The sequence below is a fragment of the Lynx canadensis genome, chromosome F1, assembly GCF_007474595.2.
Source record: "Lynx canadensis isolate LIC74 chromosome F1, mLynCan4.pri.v2, whole genome shotgun sequence".
In the NCBI taxonomy this organism is placed as follows: Eukaryota; Metazoa; Chordata; class Mammalia; order Carnivora; family Felidae; genus Lynx; species Lynx canadensis.
In genome coordinates, this window is record NC_044319.2 from 27,664,440 (window position 1) to 27,683,780 (window position 19,341).

The 19,341-nt window shown below is 56.1% G+C and overlaps 1 protein-coding gene across 1 annotated transcript in view; it reads right to left on the reverse strand.

The window, feature by feature from the left end:
• Positions 1–381: 381 nt before the first annotated feature.
• The window catches only part of QSOX1 (quiescin sulfhydryl oxidase 1), a 35,290-nt gene continuing 16,330 nt past the window's right edge, over positions 382–19,341 (reverse strand). Inside the window, exons 4-12 of the mRNA XM_030302303.1 lie at positions 19,195–19,297; positions 16,595–16,685; positions 14,409–14,554; positions 12,669–12,803; positions 10,492–10,621; positions 8,795–8,917; positions 7,846–7,993; positions 4,200–4,379; positions 382–2,262 (exon numbers count right to left, since the gene is read on the reverse strand). Of these exons, the coding sequence (XP_030158163.1) occupies positions 1,523–2,262; positions 4,200–4,379; positions 7,846–7,993; positions 8,795–8,917; positions 10,492–10,621; positions 12,669–12,803; positions 14,409–14,554; positions 16,595–16,685; positions 19,195–19,297 (1,796 nt within the window). The 3' untranslated portion in view covers positions 382–1,522. The remainder of the gene's footprint in view (positions 2,263–4,199; positions 4,380–7,845; positions 7,994–8,794; positions 8,918–10,491; positions 10,622–12,668; positions 12,804–14,408; positions 14,555–16,594; positions 16,686–19,194; positions 19,298–19,341) is intronic.

The following is a 19,341-nucleotide window of genomic DNA, read 5'->3' on the forward strand; positions in this document are numbered from 1 at the left end:
TTCCTTGGGAGAGAGCCGGGGATGCAGGAGGCCAGGCCAGGCAGGTGCGAGGAAGGTGCCTGGAGCAAAACTGGAACACGAGTCAGGTGCTCCAGGGAGGCTGGGGGAACAGGAGGCAGGATTAGAACTCCACCAAGGCCTGTCTCCAGTGCATGTGGAGACGGAAGGGGCTTGGGAACGGAGAGCTCCGAGGGCAGCACAGGAGGGTCCATCCCGGAGACAGGGGCTGTGCTGGGGCACCTCCTCCCCTGCAGGGTGGTAGCTATGTGAGCCAGGGGCCAGTCACTTCTGGCTGGATCCCCACTGAGGCTGGATTCTGCGTATCCTGTCCAGACCTGGACACTGGGTCTCCAAACAGCAAGTTAAAGAACACACCAACGCTTTGCCTTAACAAAAATAATTTATTCCACAACCCTCCCAAGCAGTGGGGTAGAGTGGGAATCGAGCATGTGTACAGTCACCCTCCCCTCTGACCCTTTTAACCTCTGCACGATGGAAGGTGGGCCCTTGAGAGAGAGGACACTTCCTCACTGCAACACCCTCCACATTCAAACATTAGCATCTATTTCGAAGGCCAAAATCAAAAGACAAAAGACCCAGCTCTAGGAGGGGTAGAGTGCACTGGGGAGGAGACAAAGCACATTCGAAGCAACCATCTTTTCCCTGTGGCTTCACTCTACCCTCCAGCTAAGCCCAGAGCCAAGGCACTAAAGACACCAGCACCCTCCTTAAATCCCACACCAGCCCTTATCAGGTCCTGCCAAGCCAGCTGCTCACCACCCAGCCCCATGGCCATCACCCATCCGAGTCCACACCAGCTCTGGCCTGCACCCCTCCTGAAGCAGAGGTGTGGGGGAAGGAGCCAGAAGCTCTCCTCCCTCCAACACTCACCCAAGCCTCACCTGGGGGACCAGCAGGACGTTCAGAAGCTTCCAGACCCACCCCCCCCAAAGCAAACCCCCACCCCATAGATACTGAGGGGCTGGAGGATGGACAGACCACAGAGGGCCAGAGGCAGTCCTGCCTTCTCTGGCACAGAGGCCTCTTTGCATCCAGAAGGGAGCGGGATGGACGGGGCCTGGGGTGCAGTGAAGAGTTCTGCTCTAGTGCGCCAGCCCTGGGAACGCTCCTCTGGATGGGGGACCTGGGGAACTGTGGCCTCACTTGCCCCAGTTTAGGCCCAAGGCCAGGTGGGAGACACGGAAGTTTCAGTGAGAATGAGAAGGACTTCAAACAAGGTGGAAAAAAAGCAATGTGGGTCCTGAGAGGCCAGAGACAGAGCCTCCCATCCCCCCCTGCCCACAGCTGTCCTCCCCCGTGCTGTCAGATGGACATGAGCCCTAGGTGCGCTTTCACGGCTATGGAATTCTCCTTCCCAGAGGGCCCCAGGAGGTTCATTGGAGCAACTGGCTTCCCTGGATTTCTCTGGACAAGGAGCAAGGGAAAAGGGGAGAGGAGCAGGGGGCTGGAAGAGCACCATGAACGGCAGCTCCCCTTCCCGCCCCCTCCCAAGGTGAACGGTTCAGGCTGTGGGGTGGCCAGCGTGGCCCTTCAGTGCCCTCATCCTGGCCCGGAAGTAGGTGTACATGGCCAGGAGGCCCATGAAAGACAGGGAGTAGAGCCCCACGCAGAGGCTGATGTCCAGGTGGGAGAAGCCCCCTCCCAGCACCTGTAGCCACTGGTCCCGGCCCCGCAAGGGCCCAGCCTCCAGCTCCCCATCAGAAATGCTGGCCAGCTGCTTTGAGCTGCGACCCACTCGCCCCAGCTCTGCAGGGCCTCTGGGGTTCTTCTCAGCGAGGAACTCGGCCAGCAACACGGTTCCTGTGTCTCGTTTGGTCAAGTGTTCCCGCCCTTTTGGCCGCTCCAACATATCCCTGTGAAGCTCTGCTATGTGCTCAGGAGGTCCCTGGTCTGGCTCAGCTGTCATACTGAGGCCAATGAGCACATCCCGGGGGTGACTCACCCTCAGTGTCTCTGCCGGAACTTTGGGAACCGTGGTTCCTGGGCCTACCATGACCCCAGCCTTCTCAGGGCCCAGAGTAAAATTTCTGGCTGCCATCCTCTGGGCAACCATCCGGGGGCCCGGCCCGGCTGAAGGAAGGTCCAGGACGACATTGCTCGGCGAGAAGTGGGTCTTGAGGAATCTGAGGGTGTTGTCCAGGTCCCACACAGGCGAACCCCGGAGCTCATTGTGGCAGGCAGAACAGAGTTCGCGGGGCGGCCACTGCACCTTGGGAAAGTGGGGGTCCTCGCTGGGGGCACCTGGCGAGGAAAACACACAGGCTGGCTGTGACCCCTGGGCCTGCCTAGAAGCGCAGACCTCATTTTTCATTCAGAATGCCAGCTTCCTCATCTGCCCTTGGGAATGATGGGTATGAGAAGCCAGGTGAAAAAACCTAGCATGGGGTTGGGGGGGGGGGGGGCCCATGGAGCCCAGCACGGTGCTGCCCTGGGCGAGGAGGACTCCAATCCCCTCCTCAGCCACCACAGCCTCCTAGCGGCCGCTCCCTGCAGCCCCTTCATCAACTTCACTGCTGGGTTGTACCCCTCAACCAGGCATGGAAAAGGGTCAGAGGACTCAATATTATCTGTCTTGCAGTCTTTGGTTGGTCTGCTAGTAATTTTCTTCTCTGCATTTTTCTGAAACTTCCCAAGTTTTATACAGTGAAGAAACATTACTTCTGTAGTTCAAGGGAACATGTTTTTTTAAAACAAGAGCTCGGGCATGTGGTAATGTACAGGTGTTCCTCACGCCATGGCAGCCCTCCAGGGTAGGCAGGAGTTGGTGGAATCTCCTTCCCTGGTGGGCTCCAAGGGGTGGTTATGGGGGCGCCTGGGGGCCTGGATGGGGAAAAGGGCACTCAGGAGGGTCAGGGAGTTACCCTGATGGCTGGCTTGGTGGGCACAGCCCCAGGCTGAGCCCCACAGGGCCAGGGTCGCCCAGGGAGTGCCCACCAGCCCAGATCTCTTGGAGGAGGCACCTCTCCCAAAGGGGCTAATAGGGAACAAAAGGTGCTGGCCAGAACGAAGCAGCGGCAAGTGATGTAACCGCTGGAACAGTTATTGTGGGGAGGGGACATCGAGCAGATTCCAAAGGTCCAGTGAGAAGTAGTGGTGACCAGCCTTGTAAAGTGAGCACTCGATTTGTACCTGCTTGTTACCAATACTAGTTTAATCCGAAAGGACCCCACTACCCCCCCTCCCCAACCCCGCTCCGAGGGTGGGGTACTGCCTTCCTCCAGGCCGGGCCGTGCCAGGAGAAGCCCCAGATCCACCCTCCAGTGGCAGCTGGGCCCCAAGGGGAGCAGGGAGCCTGCCCAGGTCATGGGGCTGGAGGGTCACATGGAGCATGTGGGGGCGGGACGGCAGCAGAGAGGGAAGCAGGGAGAGGACAGACGGGCTCCTGTCTTCTTTTCAAAGTTGGCCAGGAGGCCCCAGGGGACCAGCAGCCTGCACCACCACCTGCTCCATTCCCTTCCTTTTCCTTTAACCTCGGCAGCCCCAGGCCTCATCCCCAAACCTCCCACCCCCAGGAGGTCTGTCAGCCACTCCCCTCTCCCCACAGATAAGCCCAGGCTCCGACCACAGATGGCCCCTCCCCACAGCGACAGTTTCTGGTCACCCCTTAGTTTAATGCTTTTGCCTGTTGGACCCATCCGACTCCTTTGCACCAGGAACAGAAAACACTGTAAATGGGGAAACTCAGAAGACAAGGCCTCCCCCTATGGGAATCAGTCCCTGTTCTTTTCTAGGGAGGACTTGGTCTTTGTTTTCAGGCACATTTCATTGCTAGACCCCTCCCCTTGGGTGGAAAAGCCCAGCTCTCCTCTCCCTGTTGGTGTGAGTAAGAAAGGGGCCAAGAGCCAGATAGCAGAACAAGGAAGGCAGGAGAGGGACCCCAAGAGTTCTGAGGAAGGCGCCCTGGTGCAGGAGAAAGAGTGAGCAGTGGCACTGGAAGGCCACAGTCCTAGAGCGTCAAAGCCTCAGCTTCCTCATCTGGAAAATGGGTCTAAAGACATTGACTCCATCAGCAGCGCAGGCGGAGCATGTGGAAAGGCTCTGTGCCCTGTGAAGCACTGTGAAACACAGGGTGTTACTTTGGGGATGAGTGTCCTGTCCCCACCTCTGGTCCAAGTCCCCTAAAACTCCCCCACCTCCCTCTGTAGGTGACTCCAGGCTTGGAGAGGGCCCTTCCTTACCGGCGAGGCGGGCGTTGACCTTGTTGTGGCTAGACCAGAGCCAGAGCACGGCGCTGTTCAGACTCTCCACCCGGTGCATGGAGGCCGCCGCCATCTGCTCAAAGTGGCTGGCGCAATCTCGGCAGCCGAAGAAGAAGCGCACGTAGCCCCGGATGGCCTGGAGGACCTCCTGGGCTTTGGCTGCGGGGAGAGGAGACGCTGTTGCAGTCGCGGGGGGTGGGGGGGCCTTTCTGGCTGCCTACGCCCACCAGCCCCACCACCGTCCCCTCCACGGGCCCCGAGTCTCCTTGCACACCTGTCCATCTTCCAGAGGTCACTTCAGAGTTGACCCCATCTCCTCCCAAACTCCTAAATCCCAGTTTCCTTTCTCTGCTAATAATCCAGGTCCCTGTCACTGACACTTGGGATAAAGCCCAAACTCGTCAGCAGAACACTTAGGCTCTTTGAGACGTGTCTGGAGAAGCAGGCAGGGGCCAGCCTGCCCACACCCCATCCCCTGCACCCCTCCTTGTGCCCAACCCACTTTGGGCTTCCTGCTCCTTCAGCCACTGCATCGGGGGTCCCTGCGATCTGGCTCTGCACATCCCCTGCTTTGTCTCCATCTCCCCTCACCCCCTACTCCCTCCCACTGGGCCCTCTGGACTGGCGTCAGTGCCCACCTCTGAAAACTCCCTTCACCTTCCTGCTGACGCCGGGCTCCCCGAAACACACCCTCTTAAACCCTTTGTCTTCCCCACACCTCATACGTCAGGGCCGGTGGTGGTGGAAGGACCCTCCTTGCTGCTGGTTGCTTCCAAACTCTCTCTGTCCTGCGGCAAACTCCCAGCCCCTCAAAACAGGACCCATGGCCCCCCCACCTCGACCACCCCCCAAGCCATCATTCCTAGCAACTTGAGCACCTTGAAAGCCACGCCTTGCCTTTGTCCTTGGCCCCCTGGGTGCTGCCCTCTCCTGCCCCAGCCCGGCTGCTGCCTGCCCCGCAACTGTGCGCACCGCCTCCTCCCTCCCTGTGCTCAGGGCCTTACCCCTTCTGGCCTCGGCAAGGATCTCACTCCTGTAAACATATTCCTTTGTTACTGCGGCACCCACTTCTCCCTTAACGCGGGATCATTCTGACTGGGAAAGACGACTACAATAAAGACATCCCTTCTCTGACCCCTGTTACTTCCCCATCATCTCCAGTTTCTTGCCTCTTGTTCTCCCCTCAGCCCATTCCAGCCAGGCCTTTCTCTCCGCGACACAACTGCAACAGCTCTTGCCAGAGAGCCCCGCCCCCCCCCCCCCCCCCCCCCCCCCCCCCGGCTTGGCTGAGTACACCCTTCTTCTTCAAACACGGTATTTTGAAATCACAGCGGCTGCTCCTTCTCCATCTCCTTTGCTGGCTCCTGTTCCTCGTCAGAGGCCCAGATGCCACACACCCCAGGGCACAGGCCTCAGTGCTGTCCTCTGCCCGCCCCGTAATGGGCTTGTCCAGTCCTGAGGCTTTACCTATCACCCCCATGCTCATGCCCACGAGATCTGTACCTCTGCCATGGACCTCTCCCCACAAGCCTGGACTCAACTGTCTACATCTCCGTTCAGACAGCCAGCGGGCACAGACCACGGAGTCCCCCACCATCTACACACTCCGACCACTGAGCCTTCCCATTTCTCGGCTCACAGAACCACCGTCCACCAGAAGTTCAGGCCCAGCAACTCTGGGGTCTACCCTGGGTCCTGGCTCCTGCCTATACTCTCCATCCAGTCTGCCCCGGGCTCCCATCAGCACTACCTTCAAAATACTCCTAAATCTGACCACTTCTTCCACATGCTACCTACCACTCTGGTCTAGGCCACCACCGCCTCTCGGGACTAGCTTCGCAACTTCCTGGGGTGGCCCTGCCTCCACCTTGCCCTGCTACAGACCACCCTCCACCCAGCAGTCTCCCTAAAGCATCAGTCGTTGGGGACGCTCCCCTATGAAACTCTCCAGCAGGGTCTCCTGACACTGAATCAGAAATCCAACCCCTCCTTTGCCGAGACCACCACACGTGCACCTCCTCTACTGCCTCCCCCATCCCAGCCTCTCCCCCGGCCTTCCTTTGCTGCTGCCAACATGCCAGACGTGTCCTCTGCACCTGCTAGTCCTTGGCCCGTGTTATCGGCAGTATTGTGTTCACTCAAATTCTTATGTCAAAGTCCTAACCTCCAGTATTTCAGAATGTGACTGTATTGGACACAGACTTCAAATTAGATAATTAAAGTAAAATAAGGTCACGAGGGTGGGCCTTCAGCCATTATGACTGGTGTCCCTACAAGAAGAGGAAGCTGGGACGTGGCACACGGTGAACACCACATGAAGACACAGCGAGAAGAGGACCTTCTGCCAGCCAAGGAGAGGCCTCAGCAGACACCAACCCTGCTGACACTTTGATCCTGGACTTCCGGACTCCACAACCGTGAGCAAGTAAGTTTCTGTTGTGCGAGCCCCTCAACATGTAGCACTTTGTTATGGCGGTCAAACGGGCACAGCCTGGAAACCTCTCTTCCCACATTCCCCCAGCTGCCTCCCTCTCACTAGTCAGGGCCCCGTGCAGGGCCGGCTCCTCGGAGAAGCCGTCCCCAGCCACCCTGTGTAAACATGGCACCCCTCCCTCGCCCTCTTCCACACCACCTAGCTCGGTCTTCTTCAGAGCATTCATCATCACACCTGAGATGATCTATTTGTATGGTCCCTGTCCATCTCCTTCCCCCGGAACATCGGCCCTCTGAGGCAGGGACTTCCTGCCTGATGTACCACGGTACCCCTCCCGACACAGGGCCCAACGCTTTGAAGGCGCTCTGTAGAGACAGGCTGGCTGGCCGGCTGGCTGCACCCTGGCCGCTCCTCGAATCCCTCTGCCTCTGCTCAGCCGTTGGGGTGCTCTTCCTCCCTAGCTCGGCTCCTGTTCACCCATCCATTCTCAGCTTACCTCCTTTTGCCCCTCCTGACAGCATGGAGACTTCCTCCCCCTCCCTGCGCACCCTCATCCCTGGCTCTTGGCCTTGGCACCTTGCAGGGCGGCTCCGCCCCCCTGCCCCACGGAGGGCAGGGATTGTTTCTCTCCCACCTTTGCAGCCTCCGGGCTGAGCCAGGGCCCCATATAACCCTCAGCAAACACGGACTGAACTGAATACCTGCCCTTCTGGCTGTCAGGTGTGGCTGCGAGGCAGAGTGGGTGATGGAGGCAGCTGCTCGGTTTGGGGAGGGAACAGGGCAAGAGGAGCAATGTGTTCCCCCAGCTTGCCTCAGAAAATGACGTTTCAGTGGGAAACACTAAAACTGTTCAAAGTACACAGTATCGGCCACGTAGACCAAAACAGACATAGTTCTTTCCTTTACAGGAGTATAAAAAAACAGAACCACACATTTTTCACGAAGGGCTGGAAACAAAGCAAGGTCGTGGTTCCAAGAAAGCCGGGAAGAAACCTCATGCTGCTGTTTGCCGGGCACCACCCTGGGGCAGGGGACACGACCAGGTGGCTCCTCCAGGTCCTCCCCATTCTGGTTCTACGCTGAGTGCATGCAGCCAGCTGCAAATGCAGAATCTTCTACATCTGGGCCTGAGTGAGGAGGGCAAGGCAGGGTTGGGCTGAGGCACTGGGGGTGCACAGGCCTCGGACTCACCTGCTTCATGCGAGTGGTCTATATTGTGCCGGGCTGCTTGCACGGTCAGGAAATGAAAGAGGAGCCACAAGGAACACGGAAAGCCCCGGAAATGTGGCTCACTCCCCTGGCAGCCAACCCAGTTCACCTTCTTGACAATCACAGCGCCCTAAGGAACACATACGTGCATGAGAGCATATATGGAGAAGAAAAGGAATGGGACGGGTGGTGAGGAAATAAGCTTCCAGGAGACTCAAAGGTCAGCACACAACCCTAAGACAAACGAGGTCCCTTTCTTAGTCTCTCATCTCAAAGGTGGCCTTTCCCTTCCACTGGCGACATCCATCAGAGGAGCAGCAGATCTGAAAAGCTATGACACAGACTGAGTTACATCCTTATTCTAGCCTCAACTTCCCCATCTGTAAAATGAGAAATGAGGGGTCTGGCCTCTGAGGTCCCTTCGAGCCTTGGCATCCTACAAATCTGTAAGGCTGTGTGCCTCTGCTGGCTGCCGTGGCCCACCTTTGCAAAGAGCAGAACGCACAGGAGCCCAGAAAGGTGCCCCTGGAGAGGGCCAGAGGGGCCCAATGTGCCTGCGGTCCACAGGGAGCAGTGGCTACAAACTCGCTCACGGCTGGTATCTCACAATTGGACTTGAATCCCAGTCCAATCACCTACCGGCTATGTGATCGTAGACAAGTTACACAATCTCTCTCACCCTCAGTTTCTTCATCTGCTAAACAGGGATAATAGCTACCTTCCACTAAAGCTGGGAAGATTAGATGAGCTACGGTGCACGCACACAGCTCTAAGTAGCAGTTTATTCATTACGAATGGAAGGACCCAACCAGGATCCCGGACTCCTGCCCCAGTCCAAGTTGGTGAAGGAGGTCGGAGGCTACAGGGTGAGCCTTCCACTCCCACAGTTATTGAGGATACGAAGAAGGACGTCAGTTGTCCCCAGACTCACCTCCTTCCTGTTGTCCAGGGCAGCTTTAAAGAAACCGTAGGGAATTTTCTTTCTCTGCTGCCTCTTGAGCCAGTCATTCATGGAATGCAGGAAGTTCTGGACTAAGGGCTGGCCAGGGAAGTGCTGTGGGGGGCACAAGGGGAAGCTGGGGAGTGAACAGCAATTCCCCCAGAGCCCTGCAGTCCCAGGGAGGATAGGGGGCTAAACAGAAGTGGGCCAAGGCAGTTTCTTGAAATGTCCCCAAGCCACCAGGAAAACATCCTGCCTAAGATGCAAACGTGTGTTCCTCACAACCTCTGCTCTGGGGCACCTGGTAAGGCGAGGGAGGGGCTGGGGAGAGAACAGAGGCTCTAAGTCAAGCTGGGTCCTTGAGGCTCCCTCTCTCAAGGCTGACCCTGACCCCACACTGCCCCTGGGAGGAAGGCTGGGCAGCTGCGTGGCTTCCCGGGGCTGCTGGGCACCTGGGCCACACAGTCCTCTTTGCAGGTGATCTTCTGAGAGACCAGCTGACTTGCTGACTTACTGACTGCTGGGCGAGGCTGGGGAACAGCCTTCCATCTGTATTCCGTAGGATGCCATGGGGACAAGGCGGCCCTGGGGCGCATAGCCAAGATCCAGACCTTGATGGTAACTCCCAAGAGTCTCTGAGGAGCATGAAAAGCTACTCTGACAATAAGTCAGCTGAAATCTCATTAGTATCAGCACTTTAAAGCCACAGGACTCCAGGGAGGAGGACAGATGTGTGTGTGCATGTGCGCGTGCACACACACACCAGGGGAGGGGGGCAGAAGAGCGGAATGCCAGCAGAGCAGGTCAGATAAAACCACCGAGACACTGGTCAAGAGGACAATGACACTGAGGAAAGTTCGCAGGAGAAAGAAAAAAGAAGGCTCACTACACGGAAAAACCTGCCAGAGGACTGAGTCCTGGGAGAAAGCCATTGCATATTCCCATCGACCCTCCAGGGCTGGACACGGCCCCTGAGGGAGAAGTGGCCACAAGAATCTTGTCTTTGACCCACTCCCTCTTGGTCAGCTCACTCGGGCCTCTGGGCTCCCAACATGATTTTACAGCTTTAAGTCAGCGTTTTTCCCTGACCTTTGCCCTTCATCCTGACTCGGACCCTTCCTCCTCCTAAGACCCTGGTGTCAGGAGGAAGGATGAATTAAAGGCTCTGGACTTCAGGGAGTCACCCTCTGGCTGGAGCAGGAAACGCTGGTGACCGCACGCCACCCAGTGGCCAGTCCCACCAGCTGCTTACAGGAAGGAGCGGGGACGTCACTGGGGAGGGACCCAAGGCTCGGCTTCAGGCTGTGACAGCACCACACAAGCACAAGACTGAGCCAGGTGGGCCTGAGGCCAGGACTGGGTGAGGTGGGGACTGGGGAGGTGGGGCTGGCAAGCAGTTCCCGATGGGGAGGCCCAGATCACCCCCAGCGGCAGCCCCAGCTGCCCACAGACCTGCACCAAGAAGAAGCAGACCTGGCACTCAGGAGCTGAGGGTAGCTGAGTCAGCAGTCAGGCTCAGCAGGAGACCAGAGCCCGCATCTGACTCAGCAGTCCTCGGCAGCCCAGAGCCTCGGATTTTAAGTAGGGCAGCACTGGAGTGGATCTGGAACCAGACAGAAGGATGCAGGGAGGGAGGGGGAGCCAGCTACAGAGGGAAGAGAGACAAGGGAGACTGGGGCCCTACTCACCTGGGCCAGCACTGCCATGAACTTCTTCAGGGCCACCAGGCGCTGCCCTTCCAGAACAGAGAACTTGCCCACTTCTACCCGCAGGATGTAGTGCAGTGCAGATTCCAGGTCAGCCATGTAGATCTTGGAGCTAAGGACCCAGGAGGAGGCAGAGAGAGAGAGAGGTGTTAGCCATAGGGCAGCGGCTGGGGACGAGTGCCCAGGGCTAAAGAGAGAGAAGGGGACGGCCATCTCTGATGGTCACAGAGTCTTGTGAGTTAGCACCAGGCTCTGCCACTGACCAGCTCTGTGACCCTGAGTATATGACTTAACTTCTCTGAGCCTCAATTCCTCATTTATTATCACAAGTAAATAATAAATTGCTCACGGGTAGGTTGCTAAGAGGATGAAACAAAAGCACAAAGGTAAACCCCTCAGCAACTCCTGGCACAGAGTAGGGGATCCCCCTCTGCAGGCTCAGAGCCAGTCTCACCCATGACTCCTTAAAGGTGCTTTAGTCAGGCTGCTGGTGGAAGGCTGAGCTTCATTCTCTGTTCTGAACAAAGACCCCCAAGGGACAGACAGACCAATAAAAAGCTGGGTCCTCTCGGAAAGACCAAGGGTTTGGCTGCCCACCAAGTCAGGGCACAGCGGGGACTCAGGGGATAGGAGGAGAAGCGGTGTGTGTTTTTATTTTGGGGCTGACATCCTCGTAGCTGCCAGACCTTGGTAGCAGGTGGGGCTCCCTCTCACACCTCTTGGGCTGACCCCAGCCCCAGCGGAAGGGCTTCAGGCTCCATGCTGACCGTTCCCCCCTGCGCCCATCACGCTCACTTGGGGCCTGGGCTTGGGGTTCTGAAGCAAAGGGCTCCTTGTGTGTTGGCCGCTTCTCTACCCCTGCTTCCTGAGGCCTGGGTTCTGGCCTCAGATCTACAGTGAGCTAGCTCTGAGAGGTGGGGCAACTACAATCTACCTCTCTGGGGCCTCAGGGACCTCACCTGTAAAATGGACTGATGGCTCCTGCCGCACCTACCACCTCAGGTTGCAGGGAACCAGCAAGGTCAGCTAACTGGGGTGAGCCTGTGACCACCTGTGCTTCACGCTCGTGGCAGAGTCCCTCTCTGTGCTCCTGGGCCTCAGTACCTCACCATTCCCATGGTCTGCCTCAAGAAATGGCCCGTGACTGAAGGGAGATAATGTATTGGAAGGTGCCCAGCAGTTTGGCACACCAGGCCAGTATGTGTCAGCTATTATAATTTGAATGAATTGAATCACCATAATTTGAATGACCATAACGACCATTCATTCCCACCTCTCAGTCTCTCTTTCCTTCTTACCTGATTTACTAAAAATCTCTCCATTGGTGCTTTCAACCCTTAAAGTCCCTCATGCTGGGATGCAAAATCCTCTGGAAATCAGATGACCTTTCCCCCAGTTGTCTCGTACAGTCCCCTGTACTGTAGGTGCAAACCACCTTCCTGATGCAGCTCTGGGCTCCCTGGTCAGCCATTTCCACCTGGTAAACTGCTGGGTGCCCGTGCAAGAGGTTTATAGCCTCATTTGCCCAACAAGCAGGAATTCTACTACAAGAGCAGCTTCCTCATGGTTACAACTGTGCACAAAGATATAGGCTACCTCAAAAGGTAGTGAGCTCCCCAACACCAGAGGCATTCAAATGAGGTCAGTGTCCTCCTAGAATGGAAAGTAAACTCTCTGTGGGAAGGAGCTGCACATCTGGGCATACCTGTGGTACAGTGCCTAGCCTGTAGCAAGTACTCAAAAGTACCCGCGGAAGAAATAGTTGCTTGGGTAGGAAGCTGGTTGGAAGGCCACAGATTATCCTTCTAAGCTGATTCTACTTGTTCTTGAATAGCATTAAGCTCAAGGAATGTGGGCATAGAAAAGTATTCATTCTATCATGAAGGATACAAGTAAATGCTGTTTGGCAGCCGCCACAGCCAGCAGACACAGGGCTGGTCACCAGTTCACTGCTGCTGCTCCCACACATCTGAGACTCTCCTGCATGGCTGGAGGGGGGGCGGTGCCCAAAGGCCAAGGTCAGCCCTCGGGGGTCTGGGACTGGAAAGGCACGTGCTAAGCTCAAGACAAGGAACGGAACGTGGTAGGAGGCAGGAGGTCTGTGATCAGAGGTAAGGCTGGGATGAGGGAAGGGCTCAGGGAAGTAGGCGTGGCCTTACCGATCTGCGACCTTCCACACGGTGGGAGCTGCTGTGTGAGCTGTGGTGGGTGCAACCGTGGTCGGGACAGCCTCCCTGGTGGTCCTGGAGAACTTCTGCAGGTACGCGGTGTAGAAGGACCTGGATTCCTTAAGTCTGCGAGGGAAGAAAGCACAGAGGAGAGGCAGTGAGTCTGGAGAAGCAGACCCCAGGGCGAACTCCTGCCTGGAGAGGAGGTAGGTGGCTCACTTGACAGAAATGTTTATTAAGAAATATTTGAATCTGGTTGGGTCTTACCCTCCGCGAGCTCAAAATCAAGGCACCCATGCCTCACTTCGGCCTTTCTATCCACTGCTCATGCAATGGAAAGTTTCGTGGACACCAGTCTGATGTCAAAACCCCATCTGGAAAAGCAGCGGGGCCTGAGAAGGTCTCAACCTGGCCCGGAGAGGCTGTGGGACGGAGCGCACGGAGGAGCAGGTGGGGTCCGCGGGGCTGCTGCTAATTCCGCCGTGGACAGGACGGCTGGGTCTGACTCCCCTCCCCAGAGACCGAGGAAGCTGCCTGCTCACAAGCTGGCTCTGAGATACCAGAGGGGACATGAGTCCCCAAGAAAGTCACTGCAATGTGATACACGGCTTTTCAAAAACAGGTAGTAATGACAACAACAAAAACGCTACAATCCTCAAATCCTTCTACAATCCTTTCGACTTCTTTCCCTCTTCTGACAGAGTCCTTGAGGGCAGGCGACACCTCCCGGTCACGGCCACCTGGAGGGAGGGTGTGAAGACCAGCCACAGCATGACGGGACACCCCAGGGGAGCTGGCATCAGGAAGCCCTGCTTCCCACTCTGCCGTCCCAGCCCGATGTTTATCGATGAACAGATGGCTCCGGAGCAGCGTCGTCACAAACAATTTTCCCCTCCACCAGCTCCAAGTAGGGAAACAATGCCTCCTCTCCCCACCAGGACTGGCACTTTCTGTCCCTCCTGTCCCCCTACAGACATCAGGCTTCCCTCCCCCAGGAGAACTCTCTGACAAGGCCTGGCCCGGTGCTGTCTAGCGACTGGGGCCGGCAAGGGCGCGTGGCCGCCCTGCCCAGCCTCCAGGCGGGATGGCACTAATGGGCCCGCAGAGCAGCTCGCTGGGTACCTCCAGCAAGTCTCGAGCTCCCTGGCCCTCGAGTTCCTGCCTGCAGAGCCAGGCTACATCAATCATTTACCCAGGGAGGGCATCGAGGCACCATCTGGCGCCATTTAACGGGCCATTCAGCAGCAGGAGCCTGACAGAGGGCCACGGCTGGCCTGATTGTTTTCTCTTGGCATTTTGGAACCGGCTATTGTCTAGCTCCTAATGAACTTTTCTGCAATTAGAAAACTAAAGGGAGGGAGGGTCAGGCATATCTGAGAGCTTGCCAGGCCCGCAGCCTGCCAACGAGTCTGTGGACAGAGGAGAATGGGGAGTGGGGCCAGGGCTGCGGTGGCGACGGTGCGGAAGCACGGAGGGCGAGGGCTCCAGGAGCCTGAGGCAGGACTGCCGAGCTGGGGGCCGGGGGCCATGTTCCCGGCACTGCCCACCCCCGCAGGCAGACGGCTGCTTCTCCTGCACAGGGCGCTCCCTGCCTATCTCGGAGGGAGCTCCTCAGAAGAAGGGCAGGAGAAAGAACTTGTCAGCCCCAGTAAGAGGCCAGCAGCCCCTCCGGGCAGGAAGAAATGAGCACAGGGAGAGAGGAGGGAGGGGACAGAGAGGCACTGCACTCACACGCGGACCCGGGAGGCAGAGCCATTCCGAAACAGCAAGTAGCAAGACGGGAAGTCGGTGACCCCAAACTTGCTCACCACATCACCCTCCGTGTTCAGGACCCTGCGCACCGCGATGCCATGGTGCTGGGACAGGTCTAGAGTCACCTGCAGAGACAGAGAGACGTGTTGGGGGCGGGGTCCAGTCACTGGGCAGAAGGAGCCCTGGGCGGGTGCCTGGTGGCAGCCACGCTCCACCCAGACTCTAAACCTTTCAGAGAGAGGACCAGGGTGCTGAGCGAGACTCATGCCACCAACCGCATCTATGCCACAGGGCACAAGAATCAAGCACTGCCCAGGAGAAGGGGCCTTGGAACTGTGCACACCACACACCTTGAATTTCCTAGAGCAGTCCAATTAAATAGCATTTTCTTTCCAATGAAAGCAATCTGTAGAAGGCATGATAAAATGTGGTTTCATTTTTATTCTTATATTTATAAGGCTTTCTATCTATATTCCGAATCAGAAAACATACTTAGATAGGATTTTAATTTTAGAAAGAAATAAGGGAAAAATAATGTTAGCTGATGTTTACAGAGTAGGTATTATGTGCTGTATATATATTGCTTCATTTAATCTTCAAAATAATACTATGAAACAGGAACTATTGTTAGGAGGCCAAGCCAGTAGGCACAGTATACTATGGCTACCTGGGTGTGCATCCTGGCCCCACTGGCCTAAACCTCCCCCCAACTCAATTTCCTTACTTGCAAAACTGGAGTAACAATTGGATTATTAACAAAATTGGAATCGTAACAGCAACTAGTGCATAGTAGGTACATAAGTGTTCATTAAAAAATAAATGCCTGTTGCAAATGAAAAACCTGAGGCTTAGAAGTGAAATCGAGTGTCTAGGTCATACAGTTAGCAAGAGCCCGAATTGGGCAACAAATCCAGTTCAGTTTGGCTACGGAGCCTGGGCTCTTGGTCACTGTGCCTTCCTGCTTTTCAAACTAACCATCCCTGAGCACCTCTGCGTGGACACGGCCCCAGACTCACTCAGTCCACAGGGGTCCCTGCCCCTGGTTTCCCAGGGGGCTAGGGGGTGGGCAGCAGGGAGAAAAGTTGATTCCAATGAACATTTATCAGTCACTTCCTCATGACAGGCATGACCCCAGGCCTGGACTGGGACCCCAGAAGGGTCAGGCAGTCCTTCAGCAAAACTCTGTGCCCCCTCCCCACCTCCCTCTGCTTCCCCTCTTGGGGCTCCGAGGCCTAGAGGCACCCCAGAGCCCTGTCGACTGTGCTTGCTGAGTTTCGGGAGGAAAGCCATTCAGAGTCAACAGTGGTGTTTAATTTCATTCCCACTTTCATGCCTCTTCTACATCCCTGGCCTGCCTTGCACCTTCACCCGTGCCCTGGCCCATCATCCCACCTCTGCACCTGGGAAAAGCTCACCAGTGGTCTAGAGAAGTCTGTGTGCCAGTGGCAGAATGCAGAGCTCTCTGCATCAGGCCAGGGGCATGGATCTTTAAAAGGCACTATTCTGTGCCAGCTACCCACCCAGGTCTGTTACCTAAACTGCCTCATTGGACTGTCCCAGCAATACTCTGAGGAAAGGTAATTATCACTGCTTTATAGATGGAAATGGGGCTCCAGGAAGCTAACTCACTTGATCACAGATCATCACGAAATGGGAAGTCAAACCTGCCTGTTCTGTAACCTGCCTCATCTGGTAAGGGATCTCACTTCCTAATGAGGCACTGCATGAGCTTTGATGTCCCCTCCCCCCACTCAAGTTTTCTACTCCAGTTCTTGGGAGGGTGGGCGGGGGGGGGGGGAGGGGGGGGAGGCAGGCAGGCTCACAGACCTGGCCTAAAGCCGTACTCCACCAATTCACTGGCCAGGGGATCTTTAACGTGTTACCTGATTATCTACCTCAACTTTGAAGATTAGCGACTATGTGTGCCAGCATTCAATGGACAACAGGTGATATATGTGCGGTTTCAATGAGGGGCATGAAAACAGACATAAAGGTTTTCAAATAGAAAGGCCCGGCTCCCACACTTCCCTTGTCCCCCAGCAGGGGTCAGGCCAGTGCTGAGCTAAGAAGTGCATGTGACCGACACCCTAGAATTCCGGGGGACAGCTCTGTCCTTGAACTCACTGGGCTCCTCAGGAGTTGCAGGGACCCTGGGGGCAGCTCACCTCTCTACCCAGATAGGAGCCTGCCTTTTCAAAGATCAGGGCCAGGTATTCTTCATCGTTTCTTGCAAAGAAGCCATCAATCTCCTCCAGCCTGCAAGGGACAACATTGGCAGTGACCATCCACAGCCAGTGACAATAAAGCGGAGCTGCTGGGGACACAGGCGCGGTAGGCACAGCACTGCAGGCACAGCCACACAAACTCCTCCTCTGTTTCCACAGGGGGCTCCATGGCGGTCTCCCCCTGCCAGCCCTCCCCTCCGGGGGAGTAAAGCCAAACCCTCAGTCTCAGAGCATGCTGCCTCTGCTACCTCACACTGGCTCTCCATTGTGCCCACCTTATTGACTTGTTTTTTCAAATGTTTATTTTTGAGAGACAGGAGAGAGAGAGAGAGAGCATGAGAGTGTGCAGGGGAGGGGCAGAGAGAGAGAGGGAGAGAGAGAAGCAGGCTCCACACTGTCGGTGCAGAGCCTGATGTGGGGATCGATCCCACAAACTATGAGATTGTGACCTGAGCTCCAATCAAGAGTCGGGTGCCAAACCGACGGAGCCACCCAGGTGCCCCTTGATTTGTTTTTTGATGCTGTCTCTTAAAAATCTGGGGTGATTATGAGGTGGTCTAGGGAGCAGAAAGTGGGTGGGGGAGGGATGCTTTGACACTAGTCGTCTTTATGTTCTGGGTGAGGCCCAGGCTTAGCGAATATGGTTTTTATTTGTCCCCTAAGGACCAGTGTTTAGAACCATTCAGATATGAGACTTGGTCTTGGGGGTGGCAAGTCATTACCAACTGGGAGACCCGCTTTCCTCCCCTGGAGCAGGCCTGACAAGGGAATTAAAAAACCAAAGTCCTGGGTGCAGGAGACCTTAGAAGCCATCTAACCCAACCTCCTTATTTTAATTTGAAGAGACTGAGACCTAGAACAAAGGCAGAAATTAGTAAGAAGGTAAATGTTATGATCACCTCAAATCAGAGAATTAAGCTCCAAACGGTTTTAGAAACTCAAAGTTTCAGCGGAAAATAACTGCACAAAAATGATCTGTTTCCTCATTCCAATTAAAGACGGCACATTGTCACACGTGCTTAAGAGGCCAACACGTAAGAGGGCACTGGGAGACTGCATCTTTTTATCCCTAACCTGATGGCCTATTTCCCTCTACTGGATCCAATGACACATGTGGCATGATCACATCCAAATGGAACACACAAAATGGGGCCAACGCTGGAGCCCAGCCCAGTGACAATACAAAAGGATATGCTAGAGAGGTGGGGGCTAGAGTGTACTCCAACGGGGGAATGAAAAGAGGAGCTGTGGACTCTGACAGCCTCTCAGACCCCTTTGCCAGACCTCCCTTCGGCTGGCAGAAGAGTAACATGGCGGCCAACACCCCCCAGCCCATCCATTCCCACTCAGACTTCTGGAAGAGGCAGCTCACCTTTCATCACACATCTCTGCCTCCTTCCTAAAGCTCTTTAGAAGGGCCACTTTGAGGGAGTTGGCAGGTGTGTCTGATTTGCTGCTTTTGAGATCCCTTGGGACTGAAAATGCACCATGAGGGATGTGTGGGCCTAAGACAGACAGACACGGTCACTGGGAAATGTAAGTAAGGAACAGGCTGGCTGGCTGTTTCCTGGAGAGATGGAATCACGCTGTGCAGCCCCAAACCACACCTGACTAATGCTGGGTCCAGGATCTCTGTGGGGCCCTCCGGGAGGATGGACAATTGGGGAAGATTATAAAAAGTCACCGTGGGTTGACTGACGCTTAGAAGCACAATCTCTTGGCAGGGCTATGGCTTTGAAGAACATCATTAAATCAACGTGGAGGGCCTGGAGCACCAGCGCCTGTCTCACGAGGCCTTCTCAGCCCCTGGAACCTTCATTGTGCTCTAAGGCTGGGCTCCCTCCAGCAGTACCTGCTGGTATTTGGATTTGTTCCTTCTTGGCAGGAGTCCCTGAGGTGGGCACTATCCGGTCTCAAGAGCTTATCTGGGAGGGCGGGACCCAGTGTCCTCAATTTACCCTCTGTGGGAGAGCTAAAGCAATACACTGTGTACCTGCCTCTCCTAGAACAGACAATCCTGGAAGCCTGCCTGGCAGGCAGATAAGGGCCACCAGCCACCATGCCTGATGCTCTGTGGCACAACAGTCACACGCCCCACCCACCAGTCACAGCTGCTGCTCAGAAAGACAACCACTTTCCTTTTACAGGAAGGGTTCCCTTTTCCTCTGAGCCTATCTTCTTCCTCCCCCCGCCCACTCTCTCGGTGCCCCCTCCAGGTTAGATCATGTGAAAAGATCACGAGGACAGGTTATGAAAAGCAGCAGCAGGTATGACCTGGAGAACCCCTGCCCATCTCTTCCTTTCTGCCCGGCAAGACAGGCCTTTGCACCTGTCAGCCCCACGAAGCCAGGGCTGCTCGGGGAGGACTCCAGCAACAGGGTACCTTCTACCAGCTGCTCCAGAGTGGCTCTAGCCTACAGAGGTGTGTGCCCCAAAGACACAGGCCTTCATTTCCCCTGCCCAGCTGTCCCCACTACCCTCTTGCTCCCAGGCCTGTGATCCTGGCCCACGCTGCACCAAATCTGCTCCACCCTGAATACCTGGCAGGCTCCAGTGGGGGGCAGGCAGGGGGCCACGTGTCACTATGGGACTCGAGGGCGTCGATGAGCCTCTTCCGCAGCGTCTCCACATCAGCACCAGCCACTGGATGAAGACAGACATTTTGGGGGGGGGGGCATGAGGAGGGA